General features: G+C 41.3%; 1 protein-coding gene across 4 annotated transcripts in view; it reads right to left on the bottom strand.

The window, feature by feature from the left end:
• The window catches only part of SPHKAP (SPHK1 interactor, AKAP domain containing), a 354145-nt gene that overhangs the window by 198706 nt on the left and 135915 nt on the right, over positions 1-19524 (bottom strand). For 3 of the 4 annotated variants that reach the window (XM_077488504.1, XM_077488507.1, XM_077488506.1), the window contains 2 exons: positions 17017-17131; positions 8501-8608 (listed from right to left, as the gene is read on the bottom strand). In XM_077488504.1, the coding sequence (XP_077344630.1) occupies positions 8501-8608; positions 17017-17131 (223 nt within the window). Of the gene's footprint in view, positions 1-8500; positions 8609-17016; positions 17135-19524 lie in introns of all 4 variants that reach the window. The other variant, XM_077488505.1, reaches the window with a different exon arrangement.

Raw genomic sequence — 19524 nt, 5'->3', positions numbered from 1 at the left:
ATAAAAGCCTTCAAATGCGTCATAATAAAGGAGAACGGTTATTTGGAAAGATGCTGAGCGTATCTTTTGTGTCTGTTCCCTACTGCAGTAGTTATTAATTTGGAACCACTAATCAATATGAGGATAGGAGTTGCCTATCATCAAAATATCCATTTCAGGTGGCGAAGCCAGCCCAGCAGGGGTTATCAGGTGACCCTGAGTATCCGAAACGAGGAGCTTGAGACGATCCGGGAATTTCTGATAATCAGCCGGCTGAGGTAAGCCTTTTGCTTACATTTGAGTTATCAGACTTCCTTGATCGGTAAGGCATTTTCGGGACAAAGGGTACCTATTTTACTCCCCTTAATCGAACTGTATTGATTAGTGGTTATATGTTATGTTGTCACTGTCTACTGTCCATCAAAGTGTTATAGAGAAAGGGAAGAATAGTGCTGTTCACAGGTATATGTAGTACATCTGCTAGATAAAGTAGTTTAGAGGCAAAAGGGTATAGGCACACGTAGAGAAATCTTAACGAAAACGGTTAACGAATCTAATGATAAACAATGTGATCACAATTATTTTTTAATCTGTTTTCCAAACATGGTAAATTGAAGGTTACAAATTAACCGTGTCTTACACAAATTTAATATCCTGTGATAGTGGAAACAGTGCATTAAAAAAAAAAAAAGAGAGAGAAATTGAGTAAAATTAAGTAATATGTCCCCCTTTAAGGACATTTATCTGTGCATATATATTAGTGTGTGATATTGAAATTATCATATGAGTATTAATTTCTAATATGAGTTTAACAATTTTTTAAATAAATATAGATATATTGAAACTGGTTTAGACAACCTTTGGTTGGAAATGAAATCCAGGTTAATGGGGAAATTGGTAAAAAAAGGAATTTGTTTAGATTAAGATAACAATTTTGTAATTTTACATTTATTAAGTGGAAAGAAAAAAAAGTCTGATAATAACTTAATGTGCGGTCCATGATGTGAGAGTAATAATAACATTTAAATATAACAGACCCATCACATCAAGTCCACACACCCCGTTAGGATAGCTGCTGCCTGCAGCCAGTTGGTTTATAGTTTTTGATGGCCAAGTGCTTTCTGGTCCATCATACATATTGTTGGTCCTTTTGTTTTTATGCATTTTTATTTTTGAAATCCAAAGCAGAATGTGTGGATTGTGAAATGATGTGCCCCTTTTCCTTGTAAGTGCAGTGGGTATAAGTAGAAGAATATTTTGGATTTATGGACATCTCTGCATGACTGCAGGGTATTCTTATCATTTATTATAATATTGCCAGGAAAAAGTTGTCTTTTTGAAACATGAAACTGGAGTTCTTACACAAACAGCATGATAGAAAAAAAGCCATTGTTTATGCAAGCTGGACCCAGTAATGAAGGGTTCACTCTGATATATCAGAGCTGTAGCTTTATGCAAAGGTGCTATTAGACAAAGTTACAGATATTATTTTGGTTGAATATTAAATTTTTAATGGTCCGACATTATGCACAGCAAATATATAACTAACTAAGTGTTTGTCTAATGAAAGGTTCAAAATATGAATTTGTTTTGTGTGTTTATGTACAAATCTAACAATGAAAAATGCGTACATTTGAATCCAGCCACCTTATTACCTCTATTGGAGGAGGCTGGAGACAAAGAAAAAGCATATGCGTTAAAATTGATGGCATGGGAATCAGGTGCTGTGAGCCCAGTGCAGGACACACTCCCTGAAGACCCGAGTATTTACTTTTTTGTAGTGTTATTCCTGGTTTTATACCAAGGATGAAGTTTATCACCCAGAAGGATTCCCTGTATTCAGAGTCATTGGATCCTTTTTCCCCATCTCAAGAAGCAGAGCTCCATGTTTTAGAAAAGCCTGTGAGCTATAAAAAGAGTATATATTTATATAGATAGTCGAGCTATAGAGAGCTTTTGGTTCCATTTGAAGGGCCAGAAGTTTGTTTTTACTTCGGTGGGTAAACCAATCAAGCATGCCAAGTTAATTTGATCGGCTGTTTTCAGCCTTCCAGGTTCTTGCTGAGGTAGCCATACTAACAGTAAAACTCACACATGGAAGCAGACCAGGCGACTCTAAGGATGCTGCATTTACAGCCCCGGACACTTGCTGGGTCTGTGCAACTCACAGATTCCACCCTAGTTCTGGCCCAGTATAGCTGGGATTAATAATTGAACTTTAAGGACCCCAGAACGAGAAGCACAAGTGGTCCACAGAGGGCAACTTCTTACGAAACAAGACTTTGGAAAAGGTGATCATTTATGTCTGCCAGACACTCTTTTCCCTTCAGCTTGACACATGGACCGTGTCATCAGTCACAAGCAGTTATGGCTGCCTTAGTAAATGAGCGTGGGATAGAGCCAGGGTTCAACACAGTTGTTTTTATAACATACCACTTCTTGTTTTACCTGTTACCAAAGGTGTTACCAAAAGCTGAACATCCCTTCCAGAGATAGCAAAAAGATATATCCAGATGCCCAAGTCAGGATCTTAGTATGTATTTTGTTTGTATGGACATGTTTTCTGGATGTCCAGTGGCAAATGCTACTGCAAAGGCCACAGTAAAAAAGTGTTATCAGAAGTAGTTTTTAAGTACAGAGTGCAGAATCTACAGAGAGTAACAGAGGAAATCATTTTTATAGGAGAGTCCTTACTAGAAGTTTTGAGGTTTTATTTTTACACCCCCTACTGTCTACAATGTAGCGGACAAAGTAGAGTAAGAAACTAGAAAACTTTTGCCTGAATGTTTTATTATATTTTATCAAGCCCATGAGGGGATATTGGACTCTCTCCCTTTGGGATTTGGGTTGGGAGTGTGTTACTCACTTTCTTACATTTTGTCTCAGCAGCTGAAGTCCTCCATTCGGATCTCACAGAGAATGTTGCTGATTTTTTAAGGTTTTTGACAAATTTATTTATGTGTTTTCTCCCCAATTCCAGATCCTAAAAGTTTGGAAGGATCTAAAACTAAAGCCAGTTGACTTGTGGATTGTTAAGAGACATTTATATATAAGGAAATGTTTGGAGACTCAATACAGCATTTATTTTATGTACAGTTTTGCAAAACTTGAAGGAAAAGTCACCCAAATCCACACCAGACACTGTAATATGACTAAATGAAAGAAATCTCTGTGTTTGATTTGTTTCCCTCTTGCGATAACAGTCTAGGGTATTTTTTGATTCAATTACTTTAATTGTAAGGGATACAGATATTTGAAAAGTAGTTTAGCCATGTTGAAGTCATATTTGTCTTTTGTACCTTTTCCATTTTATGTAGAATTGTCTGTGTTTACATATGCTGATAAGTCAGCATACCAGCAATAAAGCTAGAAGGCCATTCTGGCCACAGGAGTGTACAGCCAGTACTCTGTAAATATGTATTTGTTTTTCACAGTGAAAAGTCATTTTGTAATCTGCTCAGCTATTATTTTCTCCACAATGGAGTTTTTGCCTCTTTGGCCAGGACTACCTCCACCTAAGCATGTGGAGGTTCCAGGTTAAAGGTGATAGCAGGTATGGTTAGTGATCAAAATATTGATCAAAAGAGAGGAGACTGTAATGGAAATTTGTAGGTTCTGTATATAATTGTATTCTATTTTATATGTATTGCACACTGCCCTCACTGTGCACACGGCACTAATAATGTTTTCAGTACATGTTTTGCATTCTTTCGAGTTCTGATTAGAATAAGCCTGCCTATGTAACGCCCCTTGTTACCATAAATGTACAATTGTAATATTAATGTGATACCTACGTAATCATGTGTATAAAAGCCTTCAAATGCGTCATAATAAAGGAGAACGGTTATTTGGAAAGATGCTGAGCGTATCTTTTGTGTCTGTTCCCTACTGCAGTAGTTATTAATTTGGAACCACTAATCAATATGAGGATAGGAGTTGCCTATCATCAAAATATCCATTTCACGCCCAATGGGAGTAAACCATGCCCGATCTTTAGTATTAGGGGGAGCAATAGTTGGTATCAGTGGGGGAATAGTAACCCATTTTTGTTGTCAGTAGAAGGAATTATGCCTCATTGTTGGTGTCAGTGGAATGAATAATGCCTCAGGGGCTGGATAAAAGCAAGTAAAGGGCCACAGTTTGAAGACCACTGCTCTAGGTGGTGAAGCAGATACAAAGTGACATTGGGTGAAATTTGTTTTTATTGGATGGATTGGTACGTTTGGAGTTGTTTTTTTTTTATCCAGTGGACTATATTGATTGCAGTGGACTGTATTGAATGCACTTTTTTGTGCATAACATTGTAAGTGGACAACAATTATTTAAAGTGTAAGTAAACTCCCTATCATTTTCAGCCAATGAAGCTACCATCTTTGCCTCTGTTTAATATAAAACTACCATGATGCTGCACATGTGATCAGTCATGACACCAGCCATTGGATGGTTTAACAGTTTGATTGAGAGCACAACCAATGGGAGTGTTACATTTCCGGCATGCCCCGGAAATGAAACTGTTTTATGGATGGGTTTACTTCCGCTTTAATTAAGTTTAATTTTATTTGAAGTACTGTTTCTATATTAAGTATTCTTTATGTATTACTGTCAATTTATTTTGTTAACTGCTTTCCACCAGAATTTTGTAATTAAGGGTAAGGTGGGTTGCCAAATAAAAATACCTTGTGTTTTAGTGCAAGATCTGCTTTAATCAGCCCTATTTTATTAAAATAACTAAATTTATAAACAGTTGACATGGAATGCAAGTAGTTCTACTTAAATATTACCTCCCCCAAACTTGCCAAATTGTTATTTAAAAAAAACAATGTGGACTGTTCTGTAATGTATGACAGGGCTGCTAATTAGACGCTGGGTATAGCCAGTTGTATGTCCAGGTAATTATTAGCGCTGCATGTCTGCAATCTGCTTGTAAAAGCATGGTGTTTTTCTTAGATTAAATTTGCTCATGGTGGATTTTGGTACAATCTGCTTCATAGGGATCTGAGCCCACAGAATTTTCTACTTATCAGTAATTTCTTATAGAACTATTATTCCTTTGACAAAGTAAGATGACATGTGACACACAGTTACTTAGTAATGCTGTGACGGTAATTACAGAATTCAGAGAAATGCATTTCAATAATACATCACGATGGATAGAAAAATAGTATAAAACTATGGATGTCTAAAATAGTATAAAACCATATTGTACAATTTTCGTTTAAAGAGGCCTTTCTTAACCATGATACTGTGGAATACTATGGTTCCTCTAGGGGTTCAAGGAGTAGAGAGAAGTGGCAGATTGATTTCTCACCTAATGGTGCCTGCAGGGTCGGGACAAGGGAGGAGGGCAGAAAGGGTACATGCTCTGGGCGCAGCTAGTGTAATATATGGGAAAGGGGGGAACCAGCAGATGTTGTGCCACTGCTGGCCCCCCGTAGCATTTGGTGTTTGCACTACAAAGGATGTGTACTAGAAAGGGAATTTGGGGGGAGAGAGGATTTGTTCTGGGAGGGGGAGATTAGGGCTAGCAGAGGATTTGTCCTGGGGAGATCTGAAGGGGAAGAAGATTTGTACTAGAAGGGGATTGAGAGGGTTGTGTAGGAAAGGGAAAAGGATTTGTACAAGGGGAGGCATGTTGTGCTAGAAGGGGATAGGATTTGTGCTGGGAGGGGGACTTATGGGGAGTAGGTAGATGATTTGTGCTGGGAGAGGGACTGGGGGGGGGGGGGTGGAGTAGGTGGTGACTATTTTAATTTAATTCTTATTTAAGCTAGACTCAGAAGTGTTGGCTCTCTGTTTGTTTCAGTGTTCACAAAAGCATATGCAATGGCCGTTTTTTCTTTCTAAGCCCTTGTACACACGGTCGGACATTCCGACGGAAAAAGTCTGATCGGACCGTGTTGTCGGCTAATCCGACCGTGTGTGGGCTCCATCGGACTGTTTCCGTCTGAATATCCGACCGACAAAGTTTTAGAGCTGGGCTATAAAATTTTCCGACAACATGGTCCGATCTGACTTTGTGCGATCGTTTGTAGAGAATTACGATCGTCGTAACAAAATAACGTCATCACGTTACGAACGATCGGATTTTCCGACAACTTTGTCCGTTGTTTGACCGTGTGTACGCAACACCAGTTTCGGACAAAATCCGTCGGACAAAATCCGACGGATTTTGTTGTCGGAATGTCCGACCGTGTGTACAAGGGCTTATTGTGCTGAGGTTTATATGTGTCTGTGATACTCTTACTTGGGGGTGTAGTTTGCCATCTTTGCCCTGGGCACTGGATGACCTTGTCCTGGCACTGGGTGCCTGCAGAGTGCATCCAAGTAATTTGGCAGAGCTAGTGTTGTGGGAACAGAGAAGCCTCTTCTGTCAACCTTTAGGTAAGTTATCACTGATACCAATGATCTTTTTAGCTATGTGGAAGAAGGTATTGTTACCACCAATGCAAGTTAGCAGTGAAAGCCTCATTATCTTTTTGTTGATCGCATTCCTTTACCAATGCACTTCCAATATCACATTATGTATCTACTGTATGTCTAACATGTATTTGTCTTAAATTGCACTTTTTCACTGTATTTATAAAATGATAAATGTTATAATTCAGGAACCGATCATCTGACAGAACACCACAAGGATGTGGAAGCCAACAGCAGCTCCAAGGGGAAAGCTGATTGGCAACACAGCGCCAAATTCAATACTGGAGTAGGAATTAGCATATTAAAATGCCCCAATGTTTCAGTGTTCTAGTGGCACTCTGGAAGATGATCAAAATGACACCACTCTTCAAATTGTATTAACTCATTTGATAAATGGTTGTCTAATAGCTTTCCTACTTTCTCTGGAAAATTGGAAATGATCTCCCTGTTTAGCAGGATGTATTTTGTTTAAGTGTGTGCTTCTGTTATGGGGAAAAGTTGCATCCTGCCAGTAACAAACTGCTAAGTAGTCCTGTGGATTACTTTTACCAGGTCGTTAGTATGCTAGATAAAGTGGATATTAGTCTGGGGAGCGAGTAGTAGACTCGGCACCCAAGCAAAACACCTCTGCCAACTAATAGCTACAAGGGGGAGGGGAGTGTAGAATATATATATAATATATGGGGCATATATTATATATATATATATATATATATATATATATATATAATTTCAATTTAACACTCTAAAAACCCAAATTCAGACCAGACTATAGCTAATCCAATGCTGAAAAAGTCTGACTGGACCAAGTAAAGGTGAAATCGGAAACCTATTAGGTAGACACTACTTCTCTGCTGAAGTCAGTACTGATACATTTCAAGGATACCACCTCACAGCAGTTTCTTGCTGCTGTGAATTGGTAGATTGGAAAAGTTGTAAATTCATTGGGTAGAATCTCCACTCCTGCTTAAGTCAGCATTGACAATTGAAGAACACCGCCTCTGAGCAGAATTCAGCTGCAGTGAATTGGTGGGTTGGAAGACTAGTAAACCAAATGAGTAGAATCTCTACCTTTGCTGAAGTCAGTACTGACATGGACACTGTCTTAGAGCAGAATTTAGCTCCTTGCTCCTGTGACTGCAAATGCAACACACATTTGGAATAAGTAATCTCTGAGAGTCTAATTTAAAGCGGAGGTCCACCCTAAAGTGGACCTTCCGCTCATTGGAATCCTCCCCCCCTCCGGCGCCACAATTGGCACCTTTCAGGGGGGAGGGGGGTGCAGGTACCTGTATAGTACAGGTATCTGCACCCACTTCCGGGATAGCTCTCTGCGGAAAGGGGCGTAGATTACGCCCCTTTCCGAAAGTCCCCCGCTGCCTGCTGGGAAACACACAGATCCCAGAGGCAGCGGGTCCATCCTTATTGCACAGCGCGACTCGCGCATGCGCAGTAGGGAACCGGGAAATGAAGCTGAAAGGCTCCACTTCCTGATTCCTATACCCAAGATGGCAGCGGCAGCACCCGAGAGAGGATCGAGAGATCGGCTTCGGGTGCCGACATCGCGGGCGCGCGCTGGACAGGTAAGCGTCACTATTTTAAAAGTCAGCAGCTGCAGTATTTGTAGCTGCTGGCTTTAAAAAAAAAAAAAAAAACGCGGACTCCCGCTTTATGACATACAGATATTCTGTCAGTTATTAAATGATGGTGACCTATGTCTTCATTCTTTGTTCTCATTTAGAAAACAATCTTCCCTTATTTATGAAGCCATATTTTTCAGTTACAGATAATAGTTATAGCTAATGTATATTCCGCACTTTTCAAACTGATTATTCGTGTTATGCTGCCAGTCTCCAACTGTAATGAGATTAAATTTATCTTTGACTAGAGATTACCCAGAGCAGAGATTGGTGATCTGAATATTGCCATTTTTTAAATATATAATACATAAATGGACAAGAAATTAACCAATGCTTCATTCACGGTAAAATGACAGATTGACAAAAAATCATTGCCTATATCACCATCTGCATATCATTGCTGAGGGACATTTCACATTCATGACATTTTCCTTCCAATAACTTTTCCACCATTTCTTACTTACAGATGTACAGCTGGAGTCCAGTCTGTCTACCAGGCCAATTCTGCTCAGGTTCTTGGAATTTTGGAGCCAGTATTCTAAGGAATCTGCAGGTCGGCTGGGACAAACAACCTGTGAATGAACATAGCAAAAAAACTGAGTGTATGCAGTTAAACCTAATACATACTGGACACAATGGGGTTGGTTTAATATAACTGGAGAGTGCAAAATCTGGTGCAGCTGTGCATGGTAGCCAATCAGCTTTTAACTTCAGCTTGTTCAATTAACCTTTGACAAAAACCTAGAAGATGATTGGTTTCTATGCAGAGCTGCATCAGATTTTGCACTCTGGTTTTCATAAATCAACCCCAATATGTTAGCACAACAGAAAAACTCAATAAATTGCAGTAGGTATTACTTGGAATATACTGTAGAATTCCATGTTGATGGGATATGTTACAGAATACAGACACTGTATTACCTTTTATAATGTAAAGGTCGCATGTCAAGGGTAAGTTGCTTTCTTATGGGAAACTGAGCGTCTCAGATACACTTCACAATTTAGGGGAATAAACCTGTGTTGTGGAAAGTGTTGCATGATAACGTTTCACATGTGCAGGTTTGACAATTTAGAAAAGGACACTATCTCCAATATTGGGTTCTATTTTATACTTATGAACATTAGGGACTCTTAATACATTGAACTTTTGGCATTTTTTGTGGAGTCTGATTGGTATTAATATAAATATGAGTAACGCCCTGTACACATGGTCGGACTTTCCATTGGAAAATGTGCGATCGGATCGCGTTGTCGGAAAATCCAATCGTGTGTGGGCTCCATCTGACTTTTTCCGTCTGAATTTCCAACACACAAAGTTTGAGAGCTGAATCTAAAATTTTCCAACAACAAAATCCGATCCTTTAAATTCTGATCGTGTGTAGACAATTCCGACGGACAAAGTGCCACACATGCTCAGAATAAATTACGAGACGAAACCTATTGGCTACTGGCCTGTTTATAGTCCCGTTGTACATGTTTTACGTCACTGCGTTCAGAACGATCAGATTTTCCGACAACTTTGTGCGACCGTGTGTATGCTAGACAAGTTTGTCCTCAGAAAGTCCGACCGTGTGTACAGGGCATTAGAGGATGTTTATTTTGATAAGTGTGCATTTTAGAGTAATGCAACATTTCATTTAACGATAAAATTAAATGCACTATAGAAACTGCTGTACTACTCAAATGAATTACATACAGGCACATTATCGCTTCTGGTAAATGCTTTTGCCAGACTGCCAGTCCAACTCTAGGCTTGAAAAGCCATTTTAGTTACAAAGATTGTGTAGCACTGACCGCCGAAGGAGCTGCTGGTTTTTATTGGGCTTACCGTTACCTCATCTGCTCACCTCTCCGTCTCAGGGGTCCCGTTGGAAAGTAAACCCAAAGAATGTTAGCTGCGACACTTAGTCCCCTTTTCAAGATTTATTTGGGATAAACACAAAGTCTTTCAATAAATGGTTAGGGGGTTAAGGGGAGTTCAGGTACCTGGTAATTGCGGGTTAGAGGTATTTTCCTGATCTAGAGGACAAACAGCTTCCACAAACTGGATCCAGAAATCACCAGATAGGCCTCTCCCACTGACCTAGCAGCCGGTGAGATGCTCAAACAAAGTCTCTTCCACAGACTTGTCAATTTAAATAAAAACTTCTTGAGAAATTAAAGAACTGTCACACAGTAAAAAAGAAAAAATTTGTTGCGCTGTAAAGCTTAGAAGTATAAATAATAGCTGCTAACACAATATTGTTGGATGCAATAAAAAATATTCAGAAAGTTCGGTGTGGCGCTTAAAAAATAATAATAATCAATACAAACAAGAGTTCATATATAGTGCTTCACAGAAATATCTTAATAATTAAAAAAGTTCATCTGTGCTCTTCAAAAAGATGAGAGAAGGAGACCGTCATCAGCACCCAATCACACTGACTCTTACCATCAGTGCATAAACCATGCACATAAAGCAAAACCAAGTATGGTCAGGATCCGGGTTCCTCCCACTCCTTAGACTGATACACCAATCCAACAGAAGATCTCTCATCCAAATATATCATCAAGTAGTACGCATATAGACCTCAGCCCAAGCTTATCTCAACAGATGTACTCCAAATCAATAGCGTGATGATCATGTCACACAGTGCCAGTTTCCTTCAGCCAACCCGGCGATACTGTGTGGTTAGTGACCCGGGTTGCATCCTCCAGAGATACCAGCCTTGACGCTTGGTCCTCTCCTGGAAAAGTCCTCCCCTGGATCCTTCAGTTGCTTGGCTTCTCCCCGCAGGCAAGACAGCACAGGACCACCCCTGGATCAGTAGGCACCAAGACTTTTGGGCCTACTCTCTCAGTTGCAAAGCCTCGGGCCAGCCGGCCCCGAGGCACAGGAACATGCAGCATACACCCAAGGCCAGGAGGGCCATGAGATCGGGATAGCGAACCCCGGAAAAGAGACCTCAGGAACACTTGTTGTAACAGGCTTTGAGGATATAGGCCCTGCCATAGGAGTAAACGTAGCGGTCTCCTCAGTGGCAATGCCCATGGCCCAATCCATCTTGTAAGCACGAGGTGGCACGTGGGTTGCTTCACTGTGAACAGGTACTCCCCGCAATGCAAGCATCGGACACACGGATGGGGGGTTGCGACCAGTCCCTCGCTTCTGTTACACAGCATACCCAAGGCCTCGACATCTCCTGTTGTATACAGTACGAAACGCCCCTGCGGTTTCAGGCAAATCCCTGTGTCCGTCAACAAAGTTCCAGGCAATCTGACACTTGTAGTGGTACCTCCAGAAAACATGCCAGGTCCCATAGCAGACTGCACTCCTGGCATTCGGAACATTTTTAGCGACTCTTCCTCTCAATGTCTCAAGACAGACACGTGGTGCCTCGTGCAGCAAGTAGAAAGAAAGACTCTTCCTACTGGCTCCTCTCGTCACGTAACTTGTGAGCTTTCTTGACTCCGCCCACAGCGCATGCGCTAGGTAGTGACCCCGCAATTAACCCCTTGTAAAAAGTATGGCACAGTCCAGTACCCTCTATTGCATAGACTTCCAATAAATAGTTCCTTGAGTTGCGAGAGGTAACGGCAAATCCCGGATGTACAAGCCCCCACATGCAGCACTGGCGCCCAAAGGAGCTGCTGGTTATTATTGGGCTTACCGTTACCTCACCTGCTCGCCTCTCAGTCTCAGGGGTCCCGTTGGAAAGTAAATCCACAGAATGTTAGCTCTGACACTTTTTTCAAGATTTATTTGGGATAAACACAAAGTCTTTCAATAAAGGGTTAGAGGGTTAAGGGGAGTTCAGGTACCTGGTAATTGTGGGTTAGAGGTATTTTACTGATCCAGACGACAAACAGCTTCCACAGACTGGATCCAGCAATCACCGGATAGGCCTCTCTCACTGACCTAGCAGGCGGTGGGATACTCAAACAAAGTCTCTGCCACAGACTAGTCAATTTAAATGAAACTTCTTGAGAAATTAAAGAACTGTCAAACGGTACCAGTTTCCTTCAGCCAACCCGGCGATACTGTGTGGTTAGTGGCCTGGGTTGCGTCCTCCAACTGGGTTTCCCGGCTCCTCCAGAGATACCAGCCTTGACGCTTGGTCCTCTCCTGGAAAAGTCCTCCCCTGGATCCTCCAGTCACTTGGCTTCTCCCCGCAGGCAAGACAGCACAGGACCACCCCTGGATCAGTAGGCCCAAGACTTTTGGGCATACTCTCTCAGTTGCAAAGCCTCGGGCCAGCCGGCCCTGAGGCACAGGAACATGCAGCACACACCCCAGGCCAGGAGGGCCATGTGGTTGGGATAGCGAACCCCAGAAAAGAGATCCCTCAAAATGGCGTCAGTACCTTAAATACCCCCACCCAGAATGCACAGCGGGTGAACCACTCCCACTGGGCTATTTCCGAGCAAAGGTGGTATTCAATGCATCCAGCCTGTTGCATTTCTACACTTACCGGTGGTGACAGCGACACCTATGGCCAAGTGGAAATTAGAGCAACCCAGCTGAACTGGTACAGAAACCAGAACTTTGGAATAATTAGCCTGAGCCAAACTGCAGCTCAGACAACTTAAATATGAGAAAAAACAATAGCGTCTGCTCATTAGGAGCAGGGCACTACAATTGTTTTGAAAAAGTCCTCTTTACAGAGAACCTGTGCATAAATATGGGACTTGAAAATGAAATCCTCCAAGGCTGTCAATAATTAACCTTCCTTCACTGCATAAAGAATCACAGAGCCAGACAAGGTACATGGGCTAGGGTCTCCAACATTTACTGGCTACATACTTGTTTATCAAGCATAAATAATCAATATACTAATCCTGACATATGTGTTTTAATATAAGTACATATGGTTTCTTTCATATTAATCTGAGACCCACAACTGTAACATGATTGTGAACGAAATATGTATCAAAGTGAACCCTTGTTATTGATAAAAAACTTAATTTCAATAAAAATTATTGAAACGAAAACTAAAAAGGACAGAGCCCTCCAGTGCAAGGAGATGGGGTTGGGGGTAGTAGGATGCATGCATCAGGCTTAATCAAGTGATATATCTGAAAACACAGCAGAAAACGAGAGAACCAGCAGCTCTAACAAAGTGATGATCTATAATCCAAAAGGTTAATTGGTGAGAGACCACTCAATGGCACATTTATAATATTAGAGAAATAAATAAGCTTGTCTTCCATTCCAAATGAGATCTCTATATACTCAGACACGAAGCCTTGGCTAATTGAATTACCCAGTCTAATTATGGGTTATTAAAAAGAAAACAAGCTGTGGATGGATTGTTGCAGAGTGGAAGCTCACAGAAGGCATTGAGAATTCACAGTGCATATCAGCTTTGTGAAATGAGCAGTGCTGAGAGGGCAGACAGTGGGCTGTTACCATACATTCAGGGGTAGTACATCAAGTATGGAGGCGAGTGAGTCATCAGAACGGCGCTAAAGATTTATGAGGGTAACCTGTTATTTGGTGATTTCATAGCACACAATGTACAGGGCAATTATTAAAGTAAACAATATGATATTTATGCATAATGGGACCGGCATTCTTTTGCATCTTGTTTGTATATTTTTTAAGGAGCAGGCTAAGAATTTCAAACTCGAGTGTACACTTTCTATACAGTCATGGCAATACAGGTTTTTATTTTATATTCTTTTTGTAAAATCTGCTACATGACTATGGCTGCTAGTGCATGTATAAATAATAAAGATTAGTCCTGTGAAACTGCATGTACATTTGTTCTATGCGAATAGGACTAAATTGAATCTTACTTATTGACAACAATGCAATTTGGGCAAATACAGCACTATGGTCACTATATTGAACTGATGAGCATATTTTTGTCCTTTATAGACATGTGCAGAATATAAAAATTGCTTTTGTTTAGTTTTAGAAAGATTCGTTATGTTACTAATTTAGTTTTGTTGATTTGTTTCGTTTATGTAGCACCCTCTAGTTAGGTAGTAGCTAGAGTGAGGATTTTTCTAGCAGAGTAGGAAAATTTAGGCAGGACTAGCTGGTGGCTAGGCCTCATTGTTTTCATTCTGGGCTGGGAGTGACTCACAGGTAGCATCACTCACCTCCCTCTTCTTTCTGCCTGGGGTATGTCAAGGAGCCTGGACATATCCCCAACTTGGATTGACAGGGGACAGGCCTCCTTAAATACCCAGGGTCAGCCCAGCTGGGGGAGGAGTTGTCAGGTGGAAAAGCTGGAGTGAGGGAGTGTGGAGGCTGTTGGGGGCCCACAGGGGAACTTCCCGGTCTGGAGGGGGTGGCCCTGGGCTGGGGCTTGGGCGCATCCAGGAGGAGAGAAGAGATCCTGGAGGAGAGGCACATTAGAGAGCAAGGAGGGAACAGCGGAAGAGAACATTGCTAACAGACTCCAGGGAGGACAAATGGTCGCAGCCAGGAAGGCTGGTGAGTGGAGCACAGTCAGGAGGACACTGGGGAAGCACACCTGAGAGAACTGGGAGATTGCAGTTTGAGATGGTTGCAGAACCAGAAGAGAGGACTGTGGAAAGGGAAGTGGAGAGAGGTCATTGCAGCCATGTTGACTGGCAGGGCCTGAACAGAGGACAGTTAGCAGCTGAACTATTTCTACACCACAGAGGGGCCTAGTTCCCTGCTTTAAAAAGGCAGTTCACTGAGACCTGGCTGAATTAGTGTCAGACCTAACCATGCAGTGCTAGCTAGTCTTGAGGAGTAACAGTCTGCAGCAAGGGAAGTGCTGGAGGACTAATGGTATGCAACAAGTGAACTGCTGGAGGAGTAAGGGATAAGAGGTCTTAAGCAAGTTTGTGCTGGAGAGAAGACTGGAGTGTATATACTCGAGCATATAAGCAAGTTGCACTGAATGTTCCTGAGCATCCCATAATTTCCCATTTCCCATACAAGTTCAATCCCCTCAATAAAAAAACAAATAATACAAAGCTTATGGACTTTTCTATGTCTCTGAGTGTCTGAGAGATGGATGCTGGGCTGGGCAGGCTGACAGGTGAACCGCTACATTCAGTAACCCCTACGGGGCATGGCTACATTTAATTTTGTTTTGTTTATAAAATTTTATAGCGAATTCCAAATTTTCAGACTCTGTCGAAAAATGATCGACCCATTCAAGGTCTGTGTGAAGAATAGTTGGTTGTTAAGGAGCGGGCTGAGAAGCCAGCCACCTCATCCTTAACAACCAATGACTCATCAGCTTTCAGTAGGCTTCCACTATAACAGCTGAAATATACACAAAAGAATTTCGCCAATGCAAAATTCTGAAAAAAAAACAAAGTTTGGAACCCTACGAAAAAATGTAAAAAAAAAGAACCAGACCCTTATCCAAGCATGCAGTCCATTAGGCCAGGAAAGGGGGTGGGTATGAGCAAGTGACCACCCCCCCCCCTCCTTCCTGAACCATACCAGGCAACATGTATTCATTTTTAAACAGACAATTTCAAAGGACAAATAGCTCTGCAAATTGCTTTATAGAAAGAATTCTTCCTAATATAACAAAACTCAACTTACATAAATGAGAGAAATAATCAAGGAATTCATTTAGTGACCTGAAAACTCCAAAAAGGAATTTTATATTTTACCTGTAGATTAATCTGATTCCTTTCTTAAAAATTTTAACAGAAAAGATCTACATGCTGTATAGTTTACCTTTTCCTTTCCTCTTTTTGGGCTTGTGCACACTAGCCTAGCACTAGAGACTAAGAATATTCAATCAAGCGTGGAGATAATGAGGGAGACCTCTGCATTGTGTACAGTCAATGGAAATCCCTTTGCAAATGGCTGAAGAAATAGGTGTCAAACCTTCAGCTGCGGTGTAAAGTGAAACAGTATGCTCAGAGCACCAGTGACTCATCCCTGCCTGGCACTCTCAGCTGCCAACCAAGGTGAATGTAAACAAAGTGACAAAAACAAATAGCCTGGGGTCACCCCCAAAATTCATACCAGGCCCTTCAAGTCTGGTATGAATTTTAAGGGGGACACCATGAAAAAACAGGAAGAAAAAAAAAATAAATGGTATGTGGCCCCCATATTTTTAGAAAAAAAAGAAAGGGTAAAAATTGTGTCCCCCCCCCCCCCCCTCCATCCCAAAAATCCATACCATACCCTTATAGCTATCCCAGAAATAGGGGTCCCAATACCCATACCAGACCACATGCGCTCAACATGGAGGAGGGTATCTGTACCTTGCAGGGGGGACTCCCCTGGCAATGTAATTTGTCCCCATGTTGATGAAGCAAAGATTATTTTCCCCATAACCCTGGCCTAGCAGTTAGGGGGTCTGTGGGTGGAAGGCTTATTGGAATTTGGAACCCCCTTTGAAATAAAGGGGGCCCCTGCATACTGGGGCACCCCCTGCATGAATGAGTGAGGGATCAACAGTCTGTCAACAGTAAACACACACAAAGCTTAAAAGCCACTGGTTCACTGGTGTGTTTGTTCCCATGAGCCTCCTGCCCACAGTCCTGCACAATCAAAACGCCAGGGTTCTGGGGAAGAAGCCCTTGTCCCCATGTTGAGAACAAGGTGCTTTGCTAGGGATGTCTTCCCTGGCAAGGCTCCCCTTCATATTGTGGGCACGTGGCCTAGTATGATTGGAGGGGCCCACATACTTACCCTCGTTCTCTTTTAGGGCCAGGCAGGCTGCATGCTTAAATAACGATCTGGTATGATTTATGAGAGGGACCCCATGCTTTTTTTTTTTCTTGTTTCTTTTATTGGATAACCTGTAAAATGCATACCAGACCTGATTTGTATCCCCATGACAAAAATTGTGTAACTGGCAATATCACCAGATAAAAATAAAGGAAATAAAGACTCAAAAAGAAAACAATTACCACAATATCAACGTCCTGGTAAGCTACAACATAACCATTTTTTGTTTTTGGGATTCGGTATGCCTTAAACTATTAATTAACAATGACAGTCATGATATGTAAATCAAAACAGTTTAACGTTATATTTGAGATCTACCTTCTTGCATGCAGTGATTGAACTGCCCAGGTTACTGGTGGAAGTGTCATTCATGCTGCTGCCTCCACTGCCGCCATACTTGTCAAAGGGTCTATACACGGTTGCCATATCACAGCTGCTAGAATCAAAGACAGGATAAAGTTTCAATTAACCAGTATGACATTCTCCAGCTGTGCAGAATATGAAAATACAAAAATCATTCCCAGAAACAGCTGGTCACTGAAAACAAGCACAAATTACTTTCTCATTACTTGGTGTATTCACTTTAATAGGCCGACACCTGCCTTCCGTATATTCTGAATAGTAGGGGTGTGACTGATCTTAAAGCACAACTCCAGTCCAAACAAAAAAAGTCTACAATTTCTAATAGCACATTTATTCTAATCTTAAATGAAAGACACAAATAACAAACATGGGACTTTTCAGGCATGCAAACGCAAATACATCATCTTTGGTAAAAATTCCTATTGTTTTTATTGTTAACATATTAAAGTGGTTTTAAAATCTAAAGCCCCTTTCACACCAGGGCGTAGGCGGCGTTGGCGGTAAAGCGGTGCTATCTGTTAGCGCCGCTTTACTGTCATTTTAGCAGTGCTATTCTGCCTCTAGCAAGGAGGTTTTAACCCCTGCTAGCATCCGAAAGGGTTAAAAACCACCGCAAAGCACTGCTACAGCAGCACTATGTCAGTGGTATAGCCATGCTGCCCCATTGATTTCAATGGGTGGGAGCGGTGAAGGAGTGGTGTATATACCGCTCCTTCACCGCTCCAAAAATGCTGCTAGCAGGACTTTTTTGAGCGTCCTGCCAGCGCACTGCTTCAGGAGGCTATTTTTAGCACTGTAGCACCTGCAAAACGCCCAAGGGGGAAGGGGGACTAAATGTTTTTTTTTTTTGTATTCCTGCATTAAGGTAAAAACACCCCACTATCTGTCCCCCTACTCATCCCTAAACACTTACCTGGCTTTTCTCACCAATCTAGCACTGTGCCAGCTACAGCAATGTCCTCTTCACTTCCTGATCTCACAGGAAACACTGAGAGAAGGGGAGCCATAGGCCCCTGATGTTGTCAAATTCTTGTGAGGAGGCAGTAGGGGTGTGGCTTGCCAACACTGTGTGTCTATGGATGCGGTGCCCCCTTAGCAGTCGGCTTGGTAAGGGGGCACCCGGAGGAAGAGGGGGGGGACTGTTCGCCAAAGGAGAGGCAAGGGACAGTTCGGCGTAATATTGTTGCACAAAGCAGGGAAGTATAACCTTTTTTATTATATTCAAGGAAAATTACCTTTTAGTTTCACTTTAACAACAAAACAACTCATTTATAAAATTACTGGCCGATAAAATTTTCTGTCATATCAACATCCTCAACTATGACTCCATATTCCTAGATCAATCAAAATGTAACATATGTTGTGACAAAAAGATTTCTAGATTCTTGTGTGGTAATAGCCCAACATCTTTCAAAATACTTTGTCAGAGGCGGAAAAACACATAATATAAAATAACCAATATATCTACATACAATGGTATTATATACAACATACATACTGAGAAAGCTCCCTTGCAGAGTGAATGACCAAAGATACTGATACTTATCAGCCATAGAAGTACTTTAAAACCACATTCCTGATAGTGCAGACATTAGATCTTTTAATATAACCCATTCCAAGTTTGTCTCAGTTTAACGTCTGACTATTGATTCTAACCTTAAGTAGTAATAAGACCTTCAATTAGCTGGAGACGTCCAAAGAGGGGTCACGGCAAGTGCATAGGGACATCATGCTTAGAATGCATACTGTAAAGGGGCTCTGTCTAAACATGGGCTCTGTGGAGAAAAAAGTAAGAGCCCAAGTGGACTGTGGAGTGATCTTTGGATTTCTACTAGGAAAAATTAGCAGGTAAGCTTGCTCTCACATGTTAGCACCAGTGGAAAAGTGGAGGTAAAATAATGATGTGGTGCTTAATTCACTACACTATAACATTTGCCATAGCCATCAATATTTTCGTTTATTTGAATTAATTTTTGGTTCTTCCTGCATAAAAGATATGCCAAAGAACAATTGTTATACGGTAGTGAATTGATCTTTTTGGAGGGGTCTATCTGCTGGACAGGCCTGTCTGTATGACCCAACCCTTCCATTCATCTGCTATTTTGAGATATCACTTCAGAAACTTCATAGAGCTGGATCTACACCTTAGCACACTAAATTGTAGTAAATATAGCTTACATAACAGCTTGCTACCGTTGCCAAATCCTCTTAAAATCACAACGATAATTTTACAATGACACCCATTGACCGCTGAGGAGTCTAAAAAGGACTAATTCAACTAAAAAAGAAAACTTTGACTTGAAATGTGTACAAAATCTAGTACCATTTTTTAAGGTGGTGTTGTGCATTATTAAGTATAGCTTTGCATCTATATGCAACAACTAGAAGAAAAGTAAGAGCATTATATAGATGTAGGTAGTGTTGAAAAGCCATTCACATAAAGTTTTATTCAGTTTGGACTCA

This window comes from Lithobates pipiens, unplaced genomic scaffold (genome assembly GCF_037356315.1).
Source record: "Lithobates pipiens isolate NorthernLeopardFrog02 unplaced genomic scaffold, aLitPip1_a1.2 Scaffold_18, whole genome shotgun sequence".
NCBI lineage: Eukaryota > Metazoa > Chordata > Amphibia > Anura > Ranidae > Lithobates > Lithobates pipiens.
This window is presented reverse-complemented; position numbering and strand designations above follow the sequence as displayed.